At 47.3% G+C, this 22674-nt stretch overlaps 2 protein-coding genes across 3 annotated transcripts in view; both read right to left on the minus strand.

Annotated features, from left to right (window-relative positions):
• Positions 1 to 1704: 1704 nt before the first annotated feature.
• Positions 1705 to 15826, minus strand: CFAP157 (cilia and flagella associated protein 157). 2 transcript variants are annotated; one of them, XM_082208926.1, is made up of 9 exons: positions 15542 to 15820; positions 14658 to 14929; positions 13479 to 13632; positions 11255 to 11522; positions 7809 to 7939; positions 7484 to 7634; positions 5756 to 5943; positions 3608 to 3755; positions 1705 to 2203 (listed from the first exon to the last, which is right to left on the minus strand). In XM_082208926.1, exons 1-9 carry the CDS (start codon positions 15688 to 15690, stop codon positions 2099 to 2101), a joined length of 1566 nt encoding a protein of 521 aa, XP_082065052.1. In that variant the 5' UTR covers positions 15691 to 15820; the 3' UTR covers positions 1705 to 2098. The 2 variants fall into 2 exon arrangements, with proteins under 2 accessions (XP_082065052.1, XP_082065051.1); XM_082208925.1 differs by lacking the exon at positions 1705 to 2203 and having other exon boundaries at positions 3082 to 3755; positions 15542 to 15826.
• A 4457-nt stretch (positions 15827 to 20283) lies between these two features.
• The window catches only part of CERCAM (cerebral endothelial cell adhesion molecule), a 32127-nt gene continuing 29736 nt past the window's right edge, over positions 20284 to 22674 (minus strand). The window contains exon 13 of the mRNA XM_082208917.1: positions 20284 to 21265. The gene's annotated coding sequence lies outside the window, so the exon portion shown is untranslated. The remainder of the gene's footprint in view (positions 21266 to 22674) is intronic.

The raw sequence follows: 22674 nt of genomic DNA on the forward strand, positions 1-22674 counted from the left end.
CACCCTTGCTTTGCAGCTGCCTTTTGTGTTTTTTGCCTGGCTGGAATGTGCCCTTGAACCTGTGGCAATGCTTCTTTCTTGTCTAGGCTGTGGGTCGAGTCATAGGCAATGTCTTCCCATGTCTTTTCTGGGTAAGTCAAGCGCAGGCAATAAAACGGGTTAGGGTGAGGAATAGGAATAGACGACTCGGGCCCAAACTGGATCCAAAGCGCTCCACATATTGCTGGTCACCCAGCTCCCATTTTCCCTGTCCACTGGGTGCCACTGGAGAAACCTCGCTGGGTTCCTGTGAGGATAAGATGGGGTGCGTAAACTTGGTCTCGGTATTCAGCCCTGATCTCCTTGGATGAGAACTGGGCCACAGGGCCACTACATATGTCGTATTTTTTTCTTGTGTGTTCCTGATCATTTGTGCCCATGACACTATGAGGGTGGTTATATACATAAGCCCATTTTCAAGGCTGTTTACACCTCCAAATGTTTCAGGATGGACATACAGTTTCGCTCCCAGTCAGTGCACATCATGTAGCTTCCTGCTGAAAAACTGCAACCTCTTATACCACAAATGTTCCAAAGTTGCTGTTTTTGTCCTGCTTTTGTTATGCTGCAGTGCAAAGGGGGCCCTCTGGACTGCAATAATGCAAAAACATCTCATAGGCTTTGCAGGACAACTAACAAGGTGGAATGATGTGTGAACAGTCTAGTATAATTCCACCATTACAGTGGTACCTCGGGTTAAGAACTTAATTTGTTCTGGAGGTTCATTCTTAACCTGAAACTGTTCTTAACCTGAGGTACCACTTTAGCTAATGGGGCTTCCTGTGCCGCTGCCATGCAATTTCTGTTCTCATCCTGAAGCAAAGTTCTTAACCCAAGGTACTATTTCTGGGTTAGCGGAGTCTGTATCCTGAAGCATCTGTAACCCCGAGGTACCACTGCAATGCACTTTTGTTGCAACAAAGACCTTAATTGAGAGGAAGTGCATTGGTGGGGAGAAACGTCCCCCCTTCTCCTACTCCTCATGACAAGCTGCAGTGATTACTTGTCCCAGATCTCCAAGCCTAGTAATTCCTAATCTGTGTAGCATGAGAGAGTGTGGGCATCTTGCAGGGTACCATGTGAATGAAATAATTTTAAAAGCTTTTTGTGAGCTTCCAGTGCACTCACCCATAGACGAGGCTCCCTGATAATGCACAAAACAGGAGCGTGTGTGCAAAACAGCTTTCCCCCCTTTTTCTTTGGGGGTAGCCTTTATGGCGGAGGAGTGGCAGGTGGGGTGTTGTTTGTTTTTAAATGCTTTATGTGGCGCTGCGGCTTAAACCACAGAGCCTAGGACTTGCCGATCAGAAGGTTGGTGGTTCGAATCCCCGCAACGGGGTGAGCTCCCGTTGCTCGGTCCCTGCTCCTGCCAACCTAGCAGTTCGAAAGCACGTCCAAGTGCAAGTAGATAAATAGGTACCACTCCGGCGGGAAGGTAAACGACGTTTCCGTGCGCTGCTCTGGTTCACCAGAAGCGGCTTAGTCGTGCTGGCCACATGACCCGGAAGCTGTGCGCCGGCTCCCTCGGCCAATAAAGCGAGATGAGCCCCGCAACCCCAGAGTCGGCCACAACTGGCCCTAATGGTCAGGGGTCCCTTTACCTTTAACTTCTACAGAAATAAAAGTTTCCTCACACCTCTAAAAAGTAAACCTTGAGTATAAGGGTTGAAGTGTGTCTTCCACTTTAATTCAGAAAGGAAGAAGAAGGTGGGAGCATATATCAGCTACCAGAAAGGCCGGAGGCCTCCTATCCTAGCTGGATCCCACTTCGCAAAGACCTGTTGTCATGCGGGAGCAGTGTGGTGGCCTTGCCCTAGGAAATCCACCCAGCCTCGGAACGTGGTTGGGCTGGAGGGCCGCTTGTGCGTCCTCCTTTGTTTGGTTTCCGTTTCTGACTCAACAGCTCAGTGGCTCTGTAACTTGCCTCAGGCAGTTCTGCACTGACCTATCGGGATATTAAAGTCCTCAGAATTCCACCCCCAGTATCATTATCTCTTGGAGGGATAGGTGCTGATGCAAAATGAGAATACTGGATAAAGGGTTGCTTCTTCTCCATTCACTATTCCTCAGTTGGTTGCTGTGTAGCCAGTTTCTTACAGACAGCTTTCTCTTGTGGTTTGGTCTCTTCCTCTTTCAGCTCCGTTCTCCATGCTGCTATTAAAGGCTGTGGGGGAAAGAGCAGGTGTTCAGGCTGGGGATGTTAAATCCACACCCCTCACAATTTCACAGATGAAAACACAGATAAATGTACTCATAAAAAACAGGAGCAGCCCAATACATTTCAGTGCCTGAGACAGAGGAGAAGGGTAGTTCTCCACAAAACGATTTGACAGAATAGCACCGGGCCACCTTTATTTATCAGGCTCATTTATATATTGTTCTTGGCGTAGAAAATTCAAGGGTGGTTTGGAAAAATATATATATATATATATGTCAGGGGCTCAGGGACAGAGGCACAGGGGAGAGAGGAGATGGAGAGCGAAGGGGAAGGATCTGAGAGCAGCATAGGGGAGTATGGCAGTGACCCGAGAGATTCCATGAGCTTCTCCAGCGAATCAGAAGATTCCCAGAAGGAGGCGCCGATGGTCAGGGCAAGGGGGGCCAGCGGGGACTCCCAAAACAGCAGCTGGAGATCAGGGCCAGCTTCCCCACCAGAGCGTAGTGGGGGGGAAGAGTCCCAAGTGTCAGGACCAGCGGCTCCTCCAGCAGGGAGAGGAGAGGAGTCGAGACTGACCACGCCTCTATCGGAGAGTGGGGGTACGGAGGGGAGGTCAAGTCCAGCTAGCCTCCCCGAAGGGGGAAGCAGTGACAGGAGCAGTGTAACGGTCAGGAGGAAGGTTACCGGCTGGGTTCGAATGTACAGGCGCGCGGGACAGCAGAAAGCCCGGATCGGGAACCAGGTCCTAAAGCCCGCCGGAAGCAGGGGGAAGACTCAGGGGAATCAGCGTCAGAAGAGTCTAGGAAGGGCGAGACCCCAGCTGACAGGCGGACCCAGAGGAGGAAAGAGCGGAGGAAGAGGTGGAGCAAGGCTAGGGTCTTGGAAAGGGTATAAAAGGTGGGATAGAAAAGTAAAAATGAATGAAAATAAACACTAGGCTATGTGCAGCCCATACGGCTCTATCACCCCAACAGAAGCGAAAGACTTGTTAGGTCACATCCATACCACGCATTTTTAAAGCAGTATTATACCACTTCAACAGCCGTGGCTTCTCCCCAAAGCATCCTGGAAACTCTAGTTGTTAAGGGTGCCAAGATTTGCTAGGGAAGAGAACCATAACACATGGAGGTTCCCAGAAATCTTTGGGAGCAGCCATGACAGCTTGTTTACTATTAAATTAAATCCCACCTTTTCTCCTAAGAGTTCAAGCTGGCATACACGCTTCTCTCTGTCAATTTTATCCTTGCAATTACCCTGGCTGAGAGACCGGTGGCAGCAAATTCCATGCATGTCAAGCATTATTGCTCCAGCCTTCATTTCTGCAAGTTGCTTCCTGGAAGCCATGCTGTTGCCTAGGTTTTGGTTATTGCTTCCCACCTGGGGGCTAATAAGTCCTGATTCCCCACTCACCTCTGTGGCACTAGCGTACGGCCGGACAGTATCCTCGTGGATCTGGGAGACGTTGCTCAGAGATGGCATACTGTGGACAGCATGGGTCCCTGCGAACTTGGCAACATTCATGTGCGACATGATGCGGGAAGGCTTAATAGCAGAGAGGCTGAGAAACAGATATCTACAGTTCCATACCAGTTTGCGAATTTGCTTATTTATTTTACAAAACGTTCCTGTGGAAGTTCAGCAGCATTTTCCAGCCAATTTCCCCTAACACTCAACATTTCTACATGCAATTCTGCCTAACCCACACGTTTTCCCAGAATGCTGCTGTCTAATAATAATAATAATAATAATTTTTATTTATACCCCGCCCTCCCCAGCCAAGGCCTGGGGTTCATTTTGTGCATGTGCTTTCTGCTGGTGTATATGCTGTTTCTACACACACTTTTCTCTCTAGAACATGTATTTTTGGCTGGAGAACTACACTGCAGAATTGAAAGAAGCGTGAATTTTGAAGAGTGGCTGCATTTCGGTTCATGCACTGTTTCAGAAAGTGCAAGTTCCAAGGTTGTTCTGAGGCAGCACTGGAGCCCATCTAGGCTTGTAAAAATAAAACCCATGTGCTGGAAGGAGTGTGGTGATGTGACTTCCTTTTTCCATACATGACTTCCTTTTTCCACACAGTAGTATGAGAGTTCTGGGATGAGACATTTGAATCACATGTACATCTTTGGAGCAGGCCCTTGCACTCCTCATTAGACATTAATATGCATAAGGAGCCAATCTGCATTTTATTAACAGCAGCCAGGCTTGTAATGTTTGGGAAGTGGCCATTTCAGATCAAGGCACTGCATATAGAATTTTGGCAACCTGTGGCTCCCCCCCTTTTTTTGCATGTGCTAATAAAGGGGAGAGACCTTTTCATCCTCTTTCAGGAATGCCTGTGGATACGATTAGGTAGACTGATAACTTCCACGCTAAGCAGAGGCACAGAGTTTCACCCAACATTGGGGGTTTCCCATCATGGGCGTGATGACGTTTGTTGAGGCCTCCCACTGCTGCCACGAGGCTCAACAAGGGCTGTTACTGCAGGACCCTGGCCCCTGCAGATTGAAGGGGCTCATCGCAGCAAACTTTGCAGGGGCTGAATACATCTCAGCCCTATAGAATTGGTGCCTATAATGTTAAGCTTATATTGGGAATTTGCATATGACCTATGATTGCTGTAGACTGGGTAGACTGGAATTATTGTCTTTGGTAAGACTATTTCCTTGGATATTAGAATCACAGAGTTCGAAGGCATCCTCAAGGCTCATATAGTCCAACCCCCTTGTTATGTATACAAATTAAAAATTTAATGGTGGGGGAAGAAAGTGTGGATTCTGCAGTTTTGTCTTTCTGTGCTATTTGAATCAAGTTTCCTCTTCCATTCCTATGAGGCAGGTATCTATATTGCATTGCTTCCTTTCACTAAGTAGCTCTGCCTGCTTGTCCTTTTACAAGAACGTAACAGGCGGTGGTGGGACGCGGGTGGCCCTGTGGGTTAAACCACTGAGCCTCTTGGGCTTGCCGATCAAGAAGAAGAAGAGTTTGGATTTGAGATCCCGCCTTTCACTCCCTTTAAGGAGTCTCAAAGCGGCTAACATTCTCCTTTCCCTTCCTCCCCCACAACAAACACTCTGTGAGGTGAGTGGGGCTGAGAGACTTCAAAGAAGTATGACTGGCCCAAGGTCACCCAACAGCTGCATGTGGAGGAGCGGAGACGCGAACCCGGTTCCCCAGATTACGTGACTACTGCTCTTAACCATTATACCACACTGGCTCTTCAATCAGAAGGTCGGCGGTTCGAATCCTTGCAACGGAGTGAGCTCCCGTTGCTCAGTCCCTGCTCCTGCCAACCTAGCAGTTCGAAAGCACGTCGAAGTGCAAGTAGATAAATACCGGTAGGTACCACTCTGGCAGGAAGGTAAATGGCATTTCCGTGCGCTGCTCTGGTTCGCCAGAAGCAGCTTAGTCATGCTGGCCACATGACCTGGAAGCTGTACACCGGCTCCCTCAGCCAGTAAAGCGAGATGAGCGCCACAACCCCAGAGGTATCTTTACCTTTAACAGGCAGTGGCACCCCTCCCAACCCTCATGGATCTCATCCCCTTTCTTGCTTACCTGCTGCCCTCCGTGGTGGTAGGTTTGAACACCTTGCTCTCTACATAGAGAGTGCGGAGAAGCTGATTGGCCTCGATGCGCGCGATGCTTCTGTTCAGGAGATTCAAGGTGGCTTGCAGCACATCATTGCGCCTTAAGTGGAACATCACATCAAAGTGGCCATCCTCATCCTCATCAGATGGGCGTTCCTGTGGGAGTGAAGAGGAAGAATGTGGCTGCAACCCCCCCCCCCCTAGATTTCCACCATATTTGTTCCCCACACTTCAAATAAAATGCAAAGTTTGAAGTGGGCAAGTTTGTGATCCCAGTTTACCCAGCCCAAATGCATACAGGAAGCAGACAGTTTAGGTTAGCTTATAGAATTGTAGCCAACCCCTTGCTCAATGCAGGATCTACAAAGAAGGAGATTAGCAACAGTTTGGCTTTTACTAGCTCGATCCTGTTCGCAGAATGGAAGATGGCAGGATCTTCTCTATGGAAAGATGGTTTCAGGCACCAGACCTGTTGGCAAACCAACTCTGTTTTACAAAGATTTCTGCAAATATGACATGAAGGCTGGAAACATCACCACCACCGTGTGGGAATCACTTGCAAACGACCACAGTGCCTGCAGACAGACAGGTCGTGCATCCTTAGCAGTAACCAGAGAAGGAATGACTGCTGGGAGGAGCACAGAGAGAATAAATGCCTGGGTGCACCTGAAAATGTGATGAAAATGATATATAGATGGTATGTAACACCAGTGAAATTAGCTAAAATGTATAAAGTAAGTAATAAATATTGGAAGTGTAAAGAAAAAGAAGGAACATTTTACCATATGTGGTGGGAGTGTAAAAAAGTAAATGCTTTTGGGAAATGATATATAATGAGTTTTTTAAAATGTTGAAATATACATTCGTTAAAAAACCAGAATCATTTCTATTAGGAATAATAGGAAATGAAATTAATAAAAAAGAATGGAAATTGTTTTTGTACGCAGTAACAGCAGCACGAATTTTGTTGGCTCAAAAATGGAAACAAGAAGAATTGCCTACGATGGAAGAATGGAGAATAAAATTAATGGACTACGCAGAACTTGATAAATTAACAGGGAGGATCCGGAACCGACGAGACCAGAAATTCACTGAAGACTGGAATAAATTTACAGATTATATGAAAAGTATATGTGATGATCAGATAATGTTTGTAAGTTTTCATGATACTCTCTGAGAATGTATAATAGAAATATTGTTTTAAAAAATAAGGTAAAATAAGATATTAAGGTAGTGCAATATTAAACTGAGAAATGTGGAAGTGAGTAAAACGGAGAATTACCAGACATGTTGATGGAAGTCCAAAAAGAGGATGTTGGTGATAAATTGGAGGTTTTGTTTGTATAATCTTATATTGGAAAATTAATCAAAATTATATTTTTTAAAAAAATGCCTGGGTGCACCTGCAGCAGCACAACTGGACACCTTCCTTTGCCCCAGCTGCAACAAAACATGTCTCTCCCATATCAGTCTCCACAGCCACAGCAGGTGCTGTAACTCTCTGATGGTTTGACTTCACCCCCAAAGGCGCACTCCTCCATTGTCTCCCGAGACAGACAACTCAAATGCAAATAGATGCAATATTGACCCATAAAAATCAGCCAAAGCTCATAAGGCCAATCAACCTGGATTTTCTTAATGTGGCAAAAGGTCTCAAAACCCTCCCAGCAGTGTCCCAATATTCCCAGACGCTCACCAGCAGCACTTCCTTGAGGCCTTGGGCAGTGTGCCTGAGGATTCTTTCAGCATTCAGCCGCAGTTGATGCTCCTCTTCAAGGGCCTTTGATTGGCTTTCCTCTTCACTGCTTTTCCGTTGCATCTCCTGCCTCTGCAGAGTCAGCTCCTCCCTGAGTGGGGCAGGAGAAGGTCAGGCCAGGAATAGAACAAGACAGTTAGTCAACCACCACCAGCACCTAACCAGGAAAGAAGCATGGGAAGTTAGTTCAGTGAAAAAACTGACTCTTGAGAGAGAGAGAGAGAGAGAGAGAGAGGGAGAAAGAAAGAGAGATGCCTGTACTAACTTTAGTGCCACGTTCTGCTGCTCCAGCACCTCATTGGTCTCCTTTGTTTGGGCCATGACCTTCTTCATCTCCATGTACTCTTCCACCTGCGCCTGCAGCTCCTTGCATTTGTTGGTGAGCATCCAGATCATCTGTGTACCAAACATGCACATGTGAGCACACCTGTCACATACACAGGTGACCATCAGCCTGCATTCTGCCTTCAGCTGGGTGTGGAAAGGCTCAGCGCCATTTAGAATATAATATAGTAACTAATATTAACTAACCTGATGCCCTTCTGGTAATGTTGTACTCCAACTCCCATCATCCCCAGCCAGCATGGGCAAAGTTGGGGGTGATGGGAGTTGGAGTCTAGTAACATGGGAAGCAGAAGGTTGGGATGTTAGAGGCAGCCCTGTTTAGGGAAGCTTTTAATGTTTATTAGGTTATTGTATTTTAGTGTTTTGTTGGAAGCCGCCCAGAGTGGCTGGGGAAACCCAGCCAGATGGGCGGGGTATAAATAATAATAAATTATTATTATTATTATTATTATTATTATTATTATTATTATTAAATTTATTTTATTAAATATCTTTATTATGCCCTTTGCTTCGACACCTGGGCCTATTAGCTGGGTGGATTTACTCAAGTAGTGCACAAAAGCATCAGCCCTGGATCACTCTTTGACCGAACCCAAAGAGTGCTCATCAATGGTTCCTCTTCATCCTGGAGAAGAGTGACTAGTGGGGTGCCACAGGGTTCTGTCTTGGGCCCGGTCTTATTCAACATCTTTATCAACGACTTGGATGATGGACTCAAGGGCATCCTGATCAAATTTGCAGATGACACCAAACTGGGAGGGGTGGCTAACACCCCAGAGGACAGGATCACACTTCAAAACGACCTTGACAGATTAGAGAACTGGGCCAAAACAAACAAGATGAATTTTAACAGGGAGAAATGTAAAGTATTGCACTTGGGCAAAAAAAAAAAAAAAATGAGTGGCACAAATACAAGATGGGGGACACCTGGTTTGAGAGCAGTACATGTGAAAAGGATCTAGGAGTCTTGGTTGACCACAAACTTGACATGAGCCAACAGTGTGACGCGGCAGCTAAAAAAGCCAATGCAATTCTGGGCTGCATCAATAGGAGTATAGCATCTAGATCAAGGGAAGTAATAGTGCCACTGTATTCTGCTCTAGTCAGACCTCACCTGGAGTACTGTGTCCAGTTCTGGGCACCACAATTCAAGAAAGACACTGACAAACTGGAACGTGTCCAGAGGAGGGCAACCAAAATGGTCAAAGGCCTGGAAACGATGCCTTATGAGGAACGGTTAAGGGAGCTGGGCATGTTTAGCCTGGAGAAGAGGAGGTTAAGGGGTGATATGATAGCCATGTTCAAATATATAAAAGGATGTCACATAGAGGAGGGAGAAAGGTTGTTTTCTGCTGCTCCAGAGAAGCGGACACGGAGCAATGGCTCCAAACTACAAGAAAGAAGATTCCACCTAAACATTAGGAAGAACTTCCTGACAGTAAGAGCTGTTCGACAGTGGAATTTGCTGCCAAGGAGTGTGGTGGAGTCTCCTACTTTGGAGGTCTTTAAGCAGAGGCTTGACAACCATATGTCAGGAGTGCTCTGATGGTGTTTCCTGCTTGGCAGGGGGTTGGACTCGATGGCCCTTGTGGTCTCTTCCAACTCTATGATTCTATGATTCTGTGATTCTATGATTCTATGTCACTGGCTCTTGTTATCCTGATGAGCAGAAAATGCAACATGGGAGTCAGCTGCTGTTTTATTTTCATGGGTAGTCAATGTAGGGTCCTTCAGATGTTTTGGACTACAGTTCCCATCATCCCTGACCATTGACCATGGTGGTTGAGGCTGATGGAAATTGTACAGAAGTGTCATGGTCCAAGGCTGCCGAATAAGCATGAAAGGGGAAAATAAGTATTCTCACCCTTTGTGCTGATTGGAGAAACTGAGGATGGACCACCAGGGTCACTCTGGAGAAGGTATGCAGGAAGGACACAAAAGAGGAGGAGTTTGGCATGCTCCAAAGCTAAGCATTTAGCAACACTGAAAACAAAAGGAGCTTCGGTTTCAAGAGAATGGTGTGAAAGTTCTGTTACGTACAATGGAACTTCAGGGAAAGCACAACTTCAGTCACTCCAAAAGTACAGGTGAAACTCGAAAAATTAGAATATTGTGGAAAAGTTCCTTTATTTCAGTAATTCAACTTCAAAGGTGAAACTAATATATGAGACAGACTCATGACATGCAAAGCGAGATATGCCAAGCCTTGATTTTATATCATTGTGATGATCATGGCGTACAGCTGATGAAAACCCCAAATTAACCATATCATAAAATTAGAATATTCAAGGAAATCAGCAAAACAAGGATTGCAAATAGAGCAAGACTGGACCTCTGAGAAGTAGAAGCACATCTCGCTTTGCATGTCATGAGTCGATCTCATATATTAGTTTCACCTTTGAAGTTGAATTACTGAAATAAATGAACTTTTCCACGATATTCTAATTTTTCGAGTTTCACCTGTAGCTACTGGAGCACTCCAAATAATTTGTCCAGGTACATGATCAGAATACAGTAGCTCTAGCTGGAAGGCAGTGCATGGAGGTTCTCTTATTACAGTGGTACCTCGGGTTACATACGCTTCAGGTTACATACGCTTCAGGTTACAGACTCCGCTAACCCATAAATATTGCTTCAGGTTAAGAACTTTGCTTCAGGATGAGAACAGAACTTGTGCTCCGGCGGTGCAGCGGCAGCAGGAGGCCCCATTAGCTAAAGTGGTGCTTCGGGTTAAGAACAGTTTCAGGTTAAGTACGGACCTCTGGAATGAATTAAGTACTTAACCCGAGGTACCACTGTATTATTGTTGTAAGAACGTAAGAGTCTGCTGGATCAGGCCAATGGCCCATCTGTTGCAGCATTCTGTTCTCACAGTGGCCAAGACAGGTGACCTAAAGGGAAACCAGAAAGCAGGACCTGAACACAAGAGCAACTTTCCCTTCCTGAGCTTTCCAGCAACTGGCATTGAGAAGCATCACTGCCTCAAACTGTAGAAGCAGAGTGTGGCCATCCTGGCTAGAAGCCATCAATAGCCTTCTCCTCCCCCACGAATTTGTCCAGTTCTTTTTTAAAACCATCCAAGTTGGCGACCATCACTGCCTCCCGTGGAAGCAAGCTCCATAGTTTAGCCAAATGCCACCATGAAGAAGTGGACTGTATCTTTTAAAGAGGATTGTATAATCTTAGAAGTGGGTGCAGCTGTGAAGTTGTGTCGTTGTGACTACTTTGAAGGGAACTTCATGCACTTCTGAATTACCCACTGTGTTATTGGAGTCAGAGTCTAACAGCATTCAGAAGGTACCATGCTGGCCACCCCAGGCATAAATTGTGGCCCAGCCCTGCACTTTTGCAAAGGACAGTTCTTACCTTCTGGTTGCTGAGGCTGTTCTGTGCCATCTTTGTCTCGTTTTCCTCCAGCAGCTCCAGCTGCTTCAGAGCTTCTGAGTGGGCTTCCTTGAGCCGTTCGTTCTCTTGGAGGAGCTGGAGGCTCTGCTCGGTTATCTTGGTCAGCTGGAAGCTGATGGTGACATTCTCCCGGATGGTGCGCTTCGTGGTCTCTGCCATCTGGCTGTGGGCCACCTTGCGGAACTCAGCGGCTACCGCATTTACACGGTGCATCATCTCCTTCTTTAACCTGAGAGAGAGAGAGAGAAAGGAAGAAGAGAAGAAGAGTTTGGATTTGATATCCCGCCTTTCACTCCCTTTAAGGAGTCTCAAAGCGGCTAACATTCTCCTTTCCCTTCCTCCCCCACAACAAACACTCTGTGAGGTGAGTGGGGCTGAGAGACTTCAGAGAAGTGTGACTGGCCCAAGGTCACCAGGCAGCTGCAGGTGGAGGAGCGGAGATGTGAACCCGGTTCACCAGATTACGAGACTACCACTCTTAACCACTACACCACACTGGCTCACTATCCCAGCAAGGAGCTGGCAGTAGGCACAGCTCCTGGCCTTGCAGCTGGGAGGTGGCAAAGGCGGACTGGCCAGTGTCTGAGCCACCTTGGTCCAGTAGGAAGCCCTCTGGAAAGCATCCAAGGATCATCTATCCTACTGCCCCAGGCAACATGTGCCATTTCATTTGTAATTTCAGTACCACCATAAGGGTGCTGGATCAGGCCAAAGGCCCAACTCATCCAACATCCTATCCTCACAATGGCGAACCAGGTGCCTGTTTTCATGCTTTTCTGCATTACAGGATTCAAGGAATTTGCAATCCAGGAAATGACAAAATACACATTTTTTAAAATCACACTGTTGTCCTATAATAGGGGTGGGTAACCTTTCAACAGCTATGGCCATTCCTGGACCGATAAAGACTTGCCACCGTAGTTCATGCACCGGTTACTTAAATCCTGGATTTCTGCACTGTGCTCTATGTGGCTTCCCTCACACTCGATCTGGAAGGTGCAGTTGGTGCAGAATGTTGCAGTGCAGTTGCTGATGGGAGTGAGACCTTGTCAGCATACAACAGCTGTGCTCAAAGGTCTGCACTGATTGCCAATTTGCTACCAGGTCAAGTTCAAAGTGCTACTATTAGTACATAAAGCCCTTAACAACTTGGAACCAGCTTATCTGAGAGATCGCCTTACCCCAACATGTGCCCACTTGACCACTTCAGTCGGCAAAACTGGCACTACTACAAGTGCCACACAATACCTGTTCTGCGTTTGTAAGAAATCAATCGCTTAGTGTGTCAGCACCTACCCTTTGGAACTCCCTGGCTCTTGAGATTAAGCAGGCGCCTTCAATGTACTCTTTTCAATGCCTGCTAAAAACATTCCTGTTTCAACAACCCTATCCAGATGCTTAGAAAGGAGAGGTAATTTTAATCTGTTCTGGTAATTTAACTTTCATATGTTCGAAAGTAGGGTTACACATTTTTCTTGATTTTACTGCTTTATTTTTTGTGGTAAACCACTTTGAGGTTTGTCTGGGTTTTTGTTTGTTTTTTTACAACCGGTGAAATAAATAAATAAGAAAAAAAAAGAGAGGTTGCCTTCACCAAGCCAGGTAATGCCTGCTCTGACAGGCACTGGCTCTCCAGGTCTCTCACACCACTTGATATTTAGTCCCTTTCCATGTACTGAATCTTGGTTACATTAGAACCCCTGATCTGCAGTTTCACAGTGGGGATGTCTGGGTTTGGATAGGCAGGCCATCTCAGCAGAGCATGTCTCCACCCCTGGGCCGGCCATTTTGCCTGTAGCTCTTCCCCTCACTACTCTGCCATTGTATTGCTACTAGCTCCAGTTGGCTGAACCATGAGGTCATTGCAAATAAATAAATAAATAAGAAAGATGGAAGGAAGGAAGGAAGGAAGGAAGGAAGGAAGGAAGGAAGGAAGGAAGGAAGGAAGGAAGGACAAGAACAATACAGGTCTGCAAAGCCTGTAGTCTGCATGTGTTCCATCCTACTGAACACCTGACACAATGGCGCCCTTGGTCAATCCCAGCCTTCACCAAATGGTGTCTCCCAGATGTTTCAGACTACAACTTACGTCAGCCCCAGCCAGCTGATGGGGGTTGTAGTTCAAAGCATCTAGGGGGCACTAGGTTGGCGAAGGCTGGTCACCCCCATCCCACAGCACACACACCTCTCTTTATCAATCACAGCTTTCCTCTCCAGGTTATAGATGTAATCCTTGTGGTCTTCCGCTTGCTGCTTCAGTTGCGCCTCGAGTTCGGCAAACTTCGACATGATCTCATCTTTGTGGATCCTAAAATCCTCCAGGGCAGCCAGCTTGCCACCTAGCGACCAGAAATTCTGACTTTAGGCAACCCCCTTAGGCCCCAGTCATCCTACTAGGGTATGAGCATAGCCAGCTCAATATATTTTGTTACCTGAAATGAACAAGGAAACAGTGCCCATCCCTGTAACCTGTTATGCAAAGGTAGACTGCCCCTGAACCGGGGGCTCTGTCTCTTTCCCTTTGGTTTTCTAAGTACAGAGCCCAGCTAGGCAGCCAAGTGATCAACTTGGCTGCTCATCTGAGGCAGCCTCCATGTGCCAGGGTGGCACTCGTTTGCCCACCCCTCCTTATCTGCCTGCCTCTACCTACCCTTTTGCCGCCCAAGTGACCTCACCTCAGGAGTGCCATGGAGAACTTTGTGCCCTCACCCAGGTCTTGCACCTGGCCTGACCGCCTGACTCACCAGGACAGCTGCCACCCATCCTCACACCCCTCTCAGCCCGTTTGGGATTTAACTCCTTCCTTGTGCCCAGTTGCTAAAAGGAGGTATCAGTAGGGGCAAGAAAGAGAGGTGCAGCCACGTCCTTGGTGCCGTCCCCTGGAGCACTTCTGAGGTCTCTGAAAGGCAGGGAGGCAGGTGGGGCCCCAAATCCAAACCTGCTGCCCCTCCCCTCTCTGCCGCTGAAGCAACTGCCTCATCAAGGCTCCTGGCAGTGCCAACCTAGGTGGGGGTTTGATAGGAGACACACATCTTCTTGCACACGGGTGGTGCTTTTCTGACTACATAGCCAATGGCATTTGCAGCCTGGATTGTGGAATTATGTACACATAGATTAGGAACGACAGAAGTACATGCTCTGATTTTACCTTCAGCATGCTTCAGAAGCTTGGTGTTATTTTCAGTTAACTGAAAATAGAGTTTAAAGTGGTGCAGATCCAAGGCAGGCACTGTCTTGGAAAGCAACTGAAAGCAATTCCTTTCTAGTGTGCTCTACACAGGCACACTCCGCCTGTGCAGCTAAGCAGGGGAGCCTAAACCTCCTTCCCCTTTGCTTTTTCCAAAAAGCGGCCTGGCAGCCTTACTGAGGTTCATATTCTCAGAAGTCAGCTGATCCTTGGTCTCCTGGAACTCGTGCCTCAGCTGGCCTAGCTGGGCCTCAAAGGCGTCCTTCTCTGTGTCTTTGGCTTGCTGGAGTAACTGGAGCTGCTCCGTCAACTCTGCAATCTCGTCGACCCGCTGGTTGAGCGTCTTCTTCAGAAAGGACACAATCTCCTTGTTGTCATGGAGCATCTTCTCGTATTCATTGCGGAAGATCTCCTCGCTCACCTGCAACTCGTCCCATTTCTTCTGGTACCTAAGCAAAAGAAGATCAGTCAAGAGGCAGGAACCCAGAACCCATTCCAAGTGCAGCGGGTTGTAACCAACTAACTTGACACACCCATGAGCAGAGCCATTGAGATGAATGGGCTTAAGTTGGCCATGGCCCATTCATTACAATGGGTGCACTCCAAGTAGGGTTCACCACCTTAGCATGCAGGAATCCAGCCTCTGCTCCAGTTGTGTGTGGGGTGGTGGGTGGTGTGCTCCTTCTGCACAGTGAGGCCCCAGGTACAGTTGGCTCAGTCGGTAGAGCATGAGACCCTTAAATCTCAGGGTTGTCGGTTCAAGCCCCACATTGGGCAAAAAGACTCCTGCATTGCAGGGGGTTGGACTAGATGACCCTTGTGGTCTCTTCCAGCTCTCTGATTCTTTGATACTTCAGCCCCTAAATCCTACCCTGATGGTACCTCTGGCTACCAAGAAAAGGGATGCTTTCCATATGCCCCATCTAAGGAGCAAATGCATAGCAAAGATTTGTGGAAGTTGGTGTCTATGCTGTGTTCCAGCTGCCCTTCCCTATACACCTCAGAGAATACAGTGTATACACACACACACACACACACACACACACACACCCTTTACCCACCGGGCTAGTCGCCCCTCCAAATCTCGGATCTGAATCAAGTAAAACTCCCGGCTGTGCTCAGGTACGATAGCATCATCCACCTCTGGTTCCTTGGCAGCCTCTTCCTTCTTGCGCCCTCCTCCTCCTCCTCCTTTCTTCTTGGGCGCCATTGGTGTTGCCGGGGTTTTCTCTTGCTGAGAGCGGGAGATTCAGGGATGGCGAGGTCGAAAGGGAATGCCGCCAGGGCCCTTTCAGAGGCAGAATGGTTGTGCTGTCACTAGGGTGGAGGAGATGTACATAGCAACAGTGGGAAGGGGGGCGTGCCCATCTGGAATGAAACCTTAAAGGGCCAGGAAACCTCCCTCAAAGACGCCACAAGCAGTTTCCTTTCGTTTAGAAGGGATAGTTTGGGAAACAGCCCTACCAGAAAAATTAACCAATACAGTGGGACCTCGGGTTAAGAACTTAATTTGTTCCAGAGGTCCATTCTTAACCTGAAACCACTTTAGCTAATGGGGCCTCCTGCTGCTGCTGCTGCTCTGCCGCTGCACGATTTCCGTTCTCATCCTGAAGCAAAGTTCTTAACCTGAAGCACTATTTCTGGGTTAGCGGAGTCTGTAACCTGAAGTGTATGTAACCTGAGGTACCACTGTATATGCAAATGGATCCAGATAAAATCCACACTACACCCATAATCTATAATCTAATCTATAACTACTATAGAGTACAGTGATACCACGGGTTAAGTACTTAATTTGTTCCAGAGTTCCATTCTTAACCTGAAACTGTTCTTAACCTGAAGCACAACTTTAGCTAATGGGGCCTCCTGCTGCTGCCGTTGCGCCACCACTGCGCAATTTCTGTTCTCATTCTGAAGCAAAGTTCTTAACCCGAAGTACTATTTCTGGGTTAACGGAGTCTACAACCTGAAGTGTATGTAACCTGAAGTGTATGTAACCTGAGGTACCACTGTAAACTGAAACTGACATGGGGAAAAATAGAAGACGCTTTCACCCTGGTATGGCTCCCCTTTATCACATATGCAGCCCAACAAGACAATGACAAGAATCCACCAATAGCATACGAATCAATATGGCTAACCTGATCCAAAACACCCATCCACCCCACTCACACATGAAAACAAAGACCACCACAGCCAACCACAAATCAACAGCCACACCCTAGGCCAGGGGTCTGCAACCCGCGGCTCCGGAGCCACATGTGGCTCTTTTACACCTTTGCCGTGGCTCCGGGGCGGATACTAGCGAGGGGAGGAGCCGCATTGTGCGCCCCGAGACTCCCCACAGTGGCAGGCGCTGTACTGGCTGTGACGTTGCATGGGGGCAGTGCGTGCGTTAGTCACGCACCGTCCTGACGTCACCTTCCCACCCGCTGTCAGATCGGAGGGCAGCGGCGCGCATGCTTTAAATGTCGCAATGGTTTTGCGGCTCCCAGGTTTTTTTTCCTTCAGAAACGGGTCCAAGCGGCTCTTTCTGTCTTAAAGGTTGCAGACCCCTGCCCTAGGCCAACCCCAACCTCTCTCACCACCAAAGTAACACAAACGAACAGCAGAGAACCGGCACAAGCAACGCTGACACGAAACCCCACACATACATTAAGCAAATTAGAAACATCACCTCCCCCCCTTTTTCTTCTTAATGTAACCCTCAACAAATGAAATTGACCTATGGAAAATGTAACTTGAAAAAAGAGACATTGCACATACCTTTGTAAACCAAGAAAACTTTAATAAAAATATTAAACAAAAAACAAGAGTTCGATTCTCCTTTACAGTGAAGTCTGTGGACAAGGGCCTGGTTCCCACTGTGGGAAGGAATTATCACTTAATAACAACAACAACAACAACAACAATAATAGTTTATTTCTATCCCGCCCTCCCTAGCTGAAGCCGGGCTCAGAGCGGCTAACAACAATAAAAGTAACACAGCATTCTAAAATCAATTCATTCTAAAATCAATTCAAAATCAAATTAATGGCAACCATTGGGCTAGAGTTCTGTGAGCATTACCGAAGGAGGGGGTCAGACTGTGCCTTGGCCAAAGACCTGGTGGAACAGCTCTGTCTTGCAGGCCCTGCAGAAAGATGTCAAGTCCCGCAGGGCCCTAGACTCTTGTGACAGAGCGTTCCACCAGATCGGGGCCAGTACTGAAAAGGCCCTGGCCCTAGTTGAGACCAATCTAACCACCTTGCGACCTGGGACCTCCAAAATGTTGTCATTTGTGGACCTTAAGGTCCTCCACGGGGCATACCAGGAGAGGTGGTCCCGTAGGTATGAGGGTCCTAGGCCGTATAGGGCTTTAAAGGTTAAAACCAGCATCTTAAACCTTAAACTCCACTGGGAGCCAGTGCAGCTGGTATAGCACCGGGTGAATGTGATCCCACGGTGAGGACCCCGTAAGGAGTCTCGCCGCAGCATTCTGCACCCGCTGGAGTTTCTGGTTCAGTCTCAAGGGCAGCCCCGCGTAGAGCGAGTTACAATAATCCAGTCTGGAGGTGACCGTCGCGTGGATCACAGTGGCTAGGTCAGGGCGAGAGAGATAAGGAGCCAACTGCTTAGCTTGGCGGAGATGAAAAAATGCCACCTTTGTTATAAGAAGCAGGATGCCCAGCTGCATGCGTCAAGGCCCCAGGTTCACCCTCGCAGCATTTCTGGGCATTGCTGGGCTCATTCAGTGTTGCTCTAGGACATTCTAGGATGTTAAAATGTGGGGGGCAGGGGGGCTGCCTACCCTGCGCTGCTGCCACCCAACACCAGGTACTTTCATTTTAAGGTTCTGCAAGTTTCTAGCCATGTGGGCAACCAGAGGTAGAATATAGCCTTCGTTATTTGTTATATTGTCCATTATAAGCAGAGCCTAGGAGGTGCTTTCTAAACCCCGTTTGTTCAAGAAAGCAGCCTCCCCTTGGCAGAGAGGGGTCTGCGGTGGTTGAGTGACTCTAACACCGTTGTGACTGACAAAGCGGCTCTTTTTGCTCTGGTGGCAAGGAAGATTAGGAAGAAATAACTAGACAAAACAGCAGTAAATTTAAATATACTGCATGTAGTCATGGAGACTTCTCATTTATACTCCCGCTTGCATTACATGGTCCCATTTGTTCAAGTAGAGGCTTTGTTTTTTTAATTTTATTATTGTCTGTGCTTATGGTTTTGTCACAAGACCTATAGAACGCAAAATTTATCACTTTTCTGGCCAGGTATAAAAGCAGCTTCTTTTAATCTGACTTAAAAGCACTGATGTAGGATTTGAGCATTGAGCAGAGGCCTCTGTCTATTGCTCCTTCAACTCATGTGCAATTTCATCAATATTTAAAAATAACTAAAATAACCAAGGCAAAATAAGAATGCAAATTTCTTTATGCATTTATTGTAATCCCGCCCCCCTCCCCCTAGCACAGCTACAGTTTTCTCATCACATCATTAGTTTTACATGCTAGATTCCTGACCATTAGAACCCACAATGGCTGAAGTGCAAATGCTCCAGGTTAGCATGTACCCTAAATGTTCAAGGTTGCCAGATTTCCCTCCTGCACAGGGCCTTGTGCTGTTAACACCTGTACAAACTTATATTCAGCTGGTGAAGTCCCCTGCCCTGCCCAGCATGGAGACATGCTGGTGGAGAAAACATCATAGGCCGGACTTCTGTTTGTTGTAAAGGAAAAGGGTACAGGGACCCCTGACCATTAGGTCCAGTCATGACCAACTCTGGGGTTGCGGCACTCATCTCGCTTTATTGGCCGAGGGAGCTGGCGTACAGCTTCTGGGTCATCTGGCCAGCATGACTAAGCCGCTTCTGGCAAACCAGAGCAGCGCACGGAAACGCCGTTTACCTTCCCGCTGGAGCAGTACCTATTTATCTACTTGCACTTTGACATGCTTTCGAACTGCTAGGTTGGCAGGAGCAGGGACTGAGCAATGGGAGCTCACCCCGTCAGCAAGTCCTAGCCTCTGTGGTTTAACCCACAGCGCCACCCGCGTCCCTCTGTTTGTTGTACAGGGGCTTTAAAGGGCAGAAGAACATTGGCAGAAAAAGTTGGCAATGATGGGTGATATCCAGCCAAGTCATATTGAGAGGACACCCAATGAAATAAATAAAATTCCTGAAGTCAATGGGTCTACCCTGGTTATGGCCAATGGATATTACCCCATAGCTTTGGAGAAGGGAACAAGAATACAGTGAAGATATGGCTCTGTACATTTAAATAAGAGATCAAATTTAATCTTCAGTTTGATTTACTAGTTTTGCCTTTTTAAGAAATGCAACAAAGAGTTGAGGAAATGGTGTGTCAGCGGAAGCTGACAGTGGAGAGAGAACCGGAACTGAAGAACTCCAGAGTCAACAGGCATAACACAGGCTGTCAGCCAACGTGGAGGTCCTAACTAGTCCCATCCCTGCTTGTGGCAGCTGAACAACAGATTACTCAAAACTGGAGAACTTCGGATAATTTACAGTCGGCTGTTTGGAAGCAGGAGGTTTGCACAGCAGCTCTTATGGAAAAGCAAACCCAACAATTAAAAGCACTAAATGTACCACAAATGGAAAACAACTTGGAACCACAAAACCATAAAGCTGGAAAGTACCCCCAAGGGTCATCTAGTCTAACCCCATGCAATCCAAGAATGTACAACTAAAAAAACCCTAGTTATCTTAAATGTTTTCAGTTATGCATCCTCCAGCAAGACATGGCCAGCTATGTATAGTGAGGTACATTTGGTTAGCCTTTGTTATCTTACTCTTCTGAGAGAAGTGTTCTTTCTTCTTGATTGTATGGGTGTTTTCTATTTTGCTATACTGTGAAAATTGTTGTTGTTTTAAGTCAAAGAGGCAGTCCTGAGGTCTCCTGGATGGCTTAGGGGAAACATTCACTTACTAGCAGCCTCCTGGGGGGCTGCATGCCAGCAGTGGGTGGGGCCAGAGGCAAGAGTGACTGAAGCATCAGGTATAACTTCTGCCATTTGTACCATAAGCCAGATTCCAACCATGCAAATGTTGAGAAGTTTTCCCATATACACATCCACACCTGTTGCTCCACCCTGGTAAGCAAGAGCCCCTATATCCCTGCTGAACAACACATTTCACCCAGGGAAGGGACTCAAGGGGTATGTGGCTTCAGGAGGATGTCAAAGGCCTGATAGAAAGATCTTGAGGGCCAGAGGTTCTCCCCTCCTCTGGTGTTCAATGAAGACACTGTCTCTCTAAACCAGCCATGCCCCATGGCAATGCCAGGCAGTGCAGAAAACTCCAATCGCTGTGCAGATTATTTATCCAAATTGGACAGTCTTTTTTATAAAAAAAAAAGTTGGAATGGCCTGTTCTGACAGCAAACATCTGCACAAACCAATCTACATCTCAGCAGGCTGCAGAAATTAGGTCTCTTGCAACTGCCGTGCACGTGTGCGTGTTTGTGGAGAAAGGAAAACAGCCAAAGGCAGCCAGCTGGTGCCAATATCAGCTCCAAACCATCGTATAAGTGAAGGAAGCTTTTGCTGCTAGGAGAGCACAAATACTGCAGCACCCCAAAACTCCACCGTCATCCAAAAAGGGAAATTCCAGAGGCATTGGCAGAGCACAAACTGGTCTTTGATGCAAGTTTTGCACACAGTGCATTCGTTTCCCTGTCCAACACAGCTCAAGCAAACACAGTGTCCTAATACAAGGTGGTGAGTGGGGGAACCAATCCTTGATCTATCATCGTCTTCTCGCTTATGGGCTGCAGCAGGTACACCTGGGAGGGAAAAAGGAAGAGATGGGTGTTATTAGAGTAAAACCTACTCATAGAGAGCAGGAAGAAAACATTTTGGCATAGACCTGCTGCTATAGTTGGAGACATAGGCCGTGTGTGCAATGATAAGCAAGGTGCTTATTCCACCAGCTGCTGTTTTTGCAGGGATTGGTTTCAGGGCACAGGGGCTAGGAACTTGTCCTTCGTTGCTGTTTAAAAGTAAGCCAAGATTCTCATTATTGACAAATTACAAAACTCTGCGATTTGCATGGAATTTCAAGGCACACACTGTCAACATATAAACCTGCCCAATGGCAGCAATCATAGTAAGAGAAGATAGATTAAGGCCACATTCATACTGTACATTTAGAGTGCTATGAAACCACTTTAAACAAACACAGCAGTTTGCTAAGCATGCTGAAAGTTTATAAGGGATACCCTGTTCCCTTCCCAGGGTGGCTTAAACAACCAATCCCTCTTCACAGGAAACACTGGGGATTGTAGGTCTGTGAGGGGAATAGACACTTTCATAGCATGCCACTGGTGGGCAGGGCCAAAAAAAGGGGGGGGGAGTAGACAACGAATGTGCTTTTTGCCTTTGTGCAATAGGCTAGTTTCTGCACACATGAGCAGATTGCACATGATCCTCCGTCCAGGCAACCAAGAGGCATGATCAGAGTTCAAAGACATATTCCAGCCAGGCAAAAGCACTCATGAAGGTCTCAAAGCAAGGCTGGTAATGGGTGCAGCCAGTGAACAGTCACACACAGAGAGGCCAGGAGGGTCAGATTTGGCTCCTGGGTCTGAGGCCCCTCATTCCTGCGGCAAATCATTAACCAGCACATGCAAACTGGGACCCAGAAATATCTTTGTTGCAGGAAACCGATCCAGCTTATAGCGACTTGCGTTGCATGGTTTTCATTATCCTGTGGTTGCATTCTTGACACAGGGAACAGCAAGGGGCTCCAAGTGCAGTGCTTTGCTGCTTCATTTCCTTTCCCTGAACTGTGCATCACCAGTATGTAGGATCTTTTTCAAAAAGTGGGGGTGCGGAGGCTACAGCTGAGAACCAGCTGGCTAACAGCAAAGCAAGCCAGACTTCCCTGACCTCCAGCTGCAGGGAGCACAGGGCCGTTGTTTGTTTACCTCAGAATCTGAGCGGTTTCTCGGGATTTCCTGTCCTAGCAGCTTCAGGGAACTCACAAAAGCAGCACTGAGCCTCAGCACACGTCCTTAGACAGAGTCTTTTGAAACTCCTGCTTGTTTAGGCTCTGCAAGACACACAGGCAGTCCAGGGAAGAGAAAGAGTCAGCCAGAGTAGCAGAGGAAGCCCACGCGGCTTTTGGGAGCCGAGGCCAACTGCCTGAAATCAGGATAAGGGCAGCAGGATTCAGAGCCATGTTCCAGCTGCT

Source organism: Podarcis vaucheri (assembly GCF_965113315.1).
Source record: "Podarcis vaucheri genome assembly, chromosome: Z".
In the NCBI taxonomy this organism is placed as follows: domain Eukaryota; kingdom Metazoa; phylum Chordata; class Lepidosauria; order Squamata; family Lacertidae; genus Podarcis; species Podarcis vaucheri.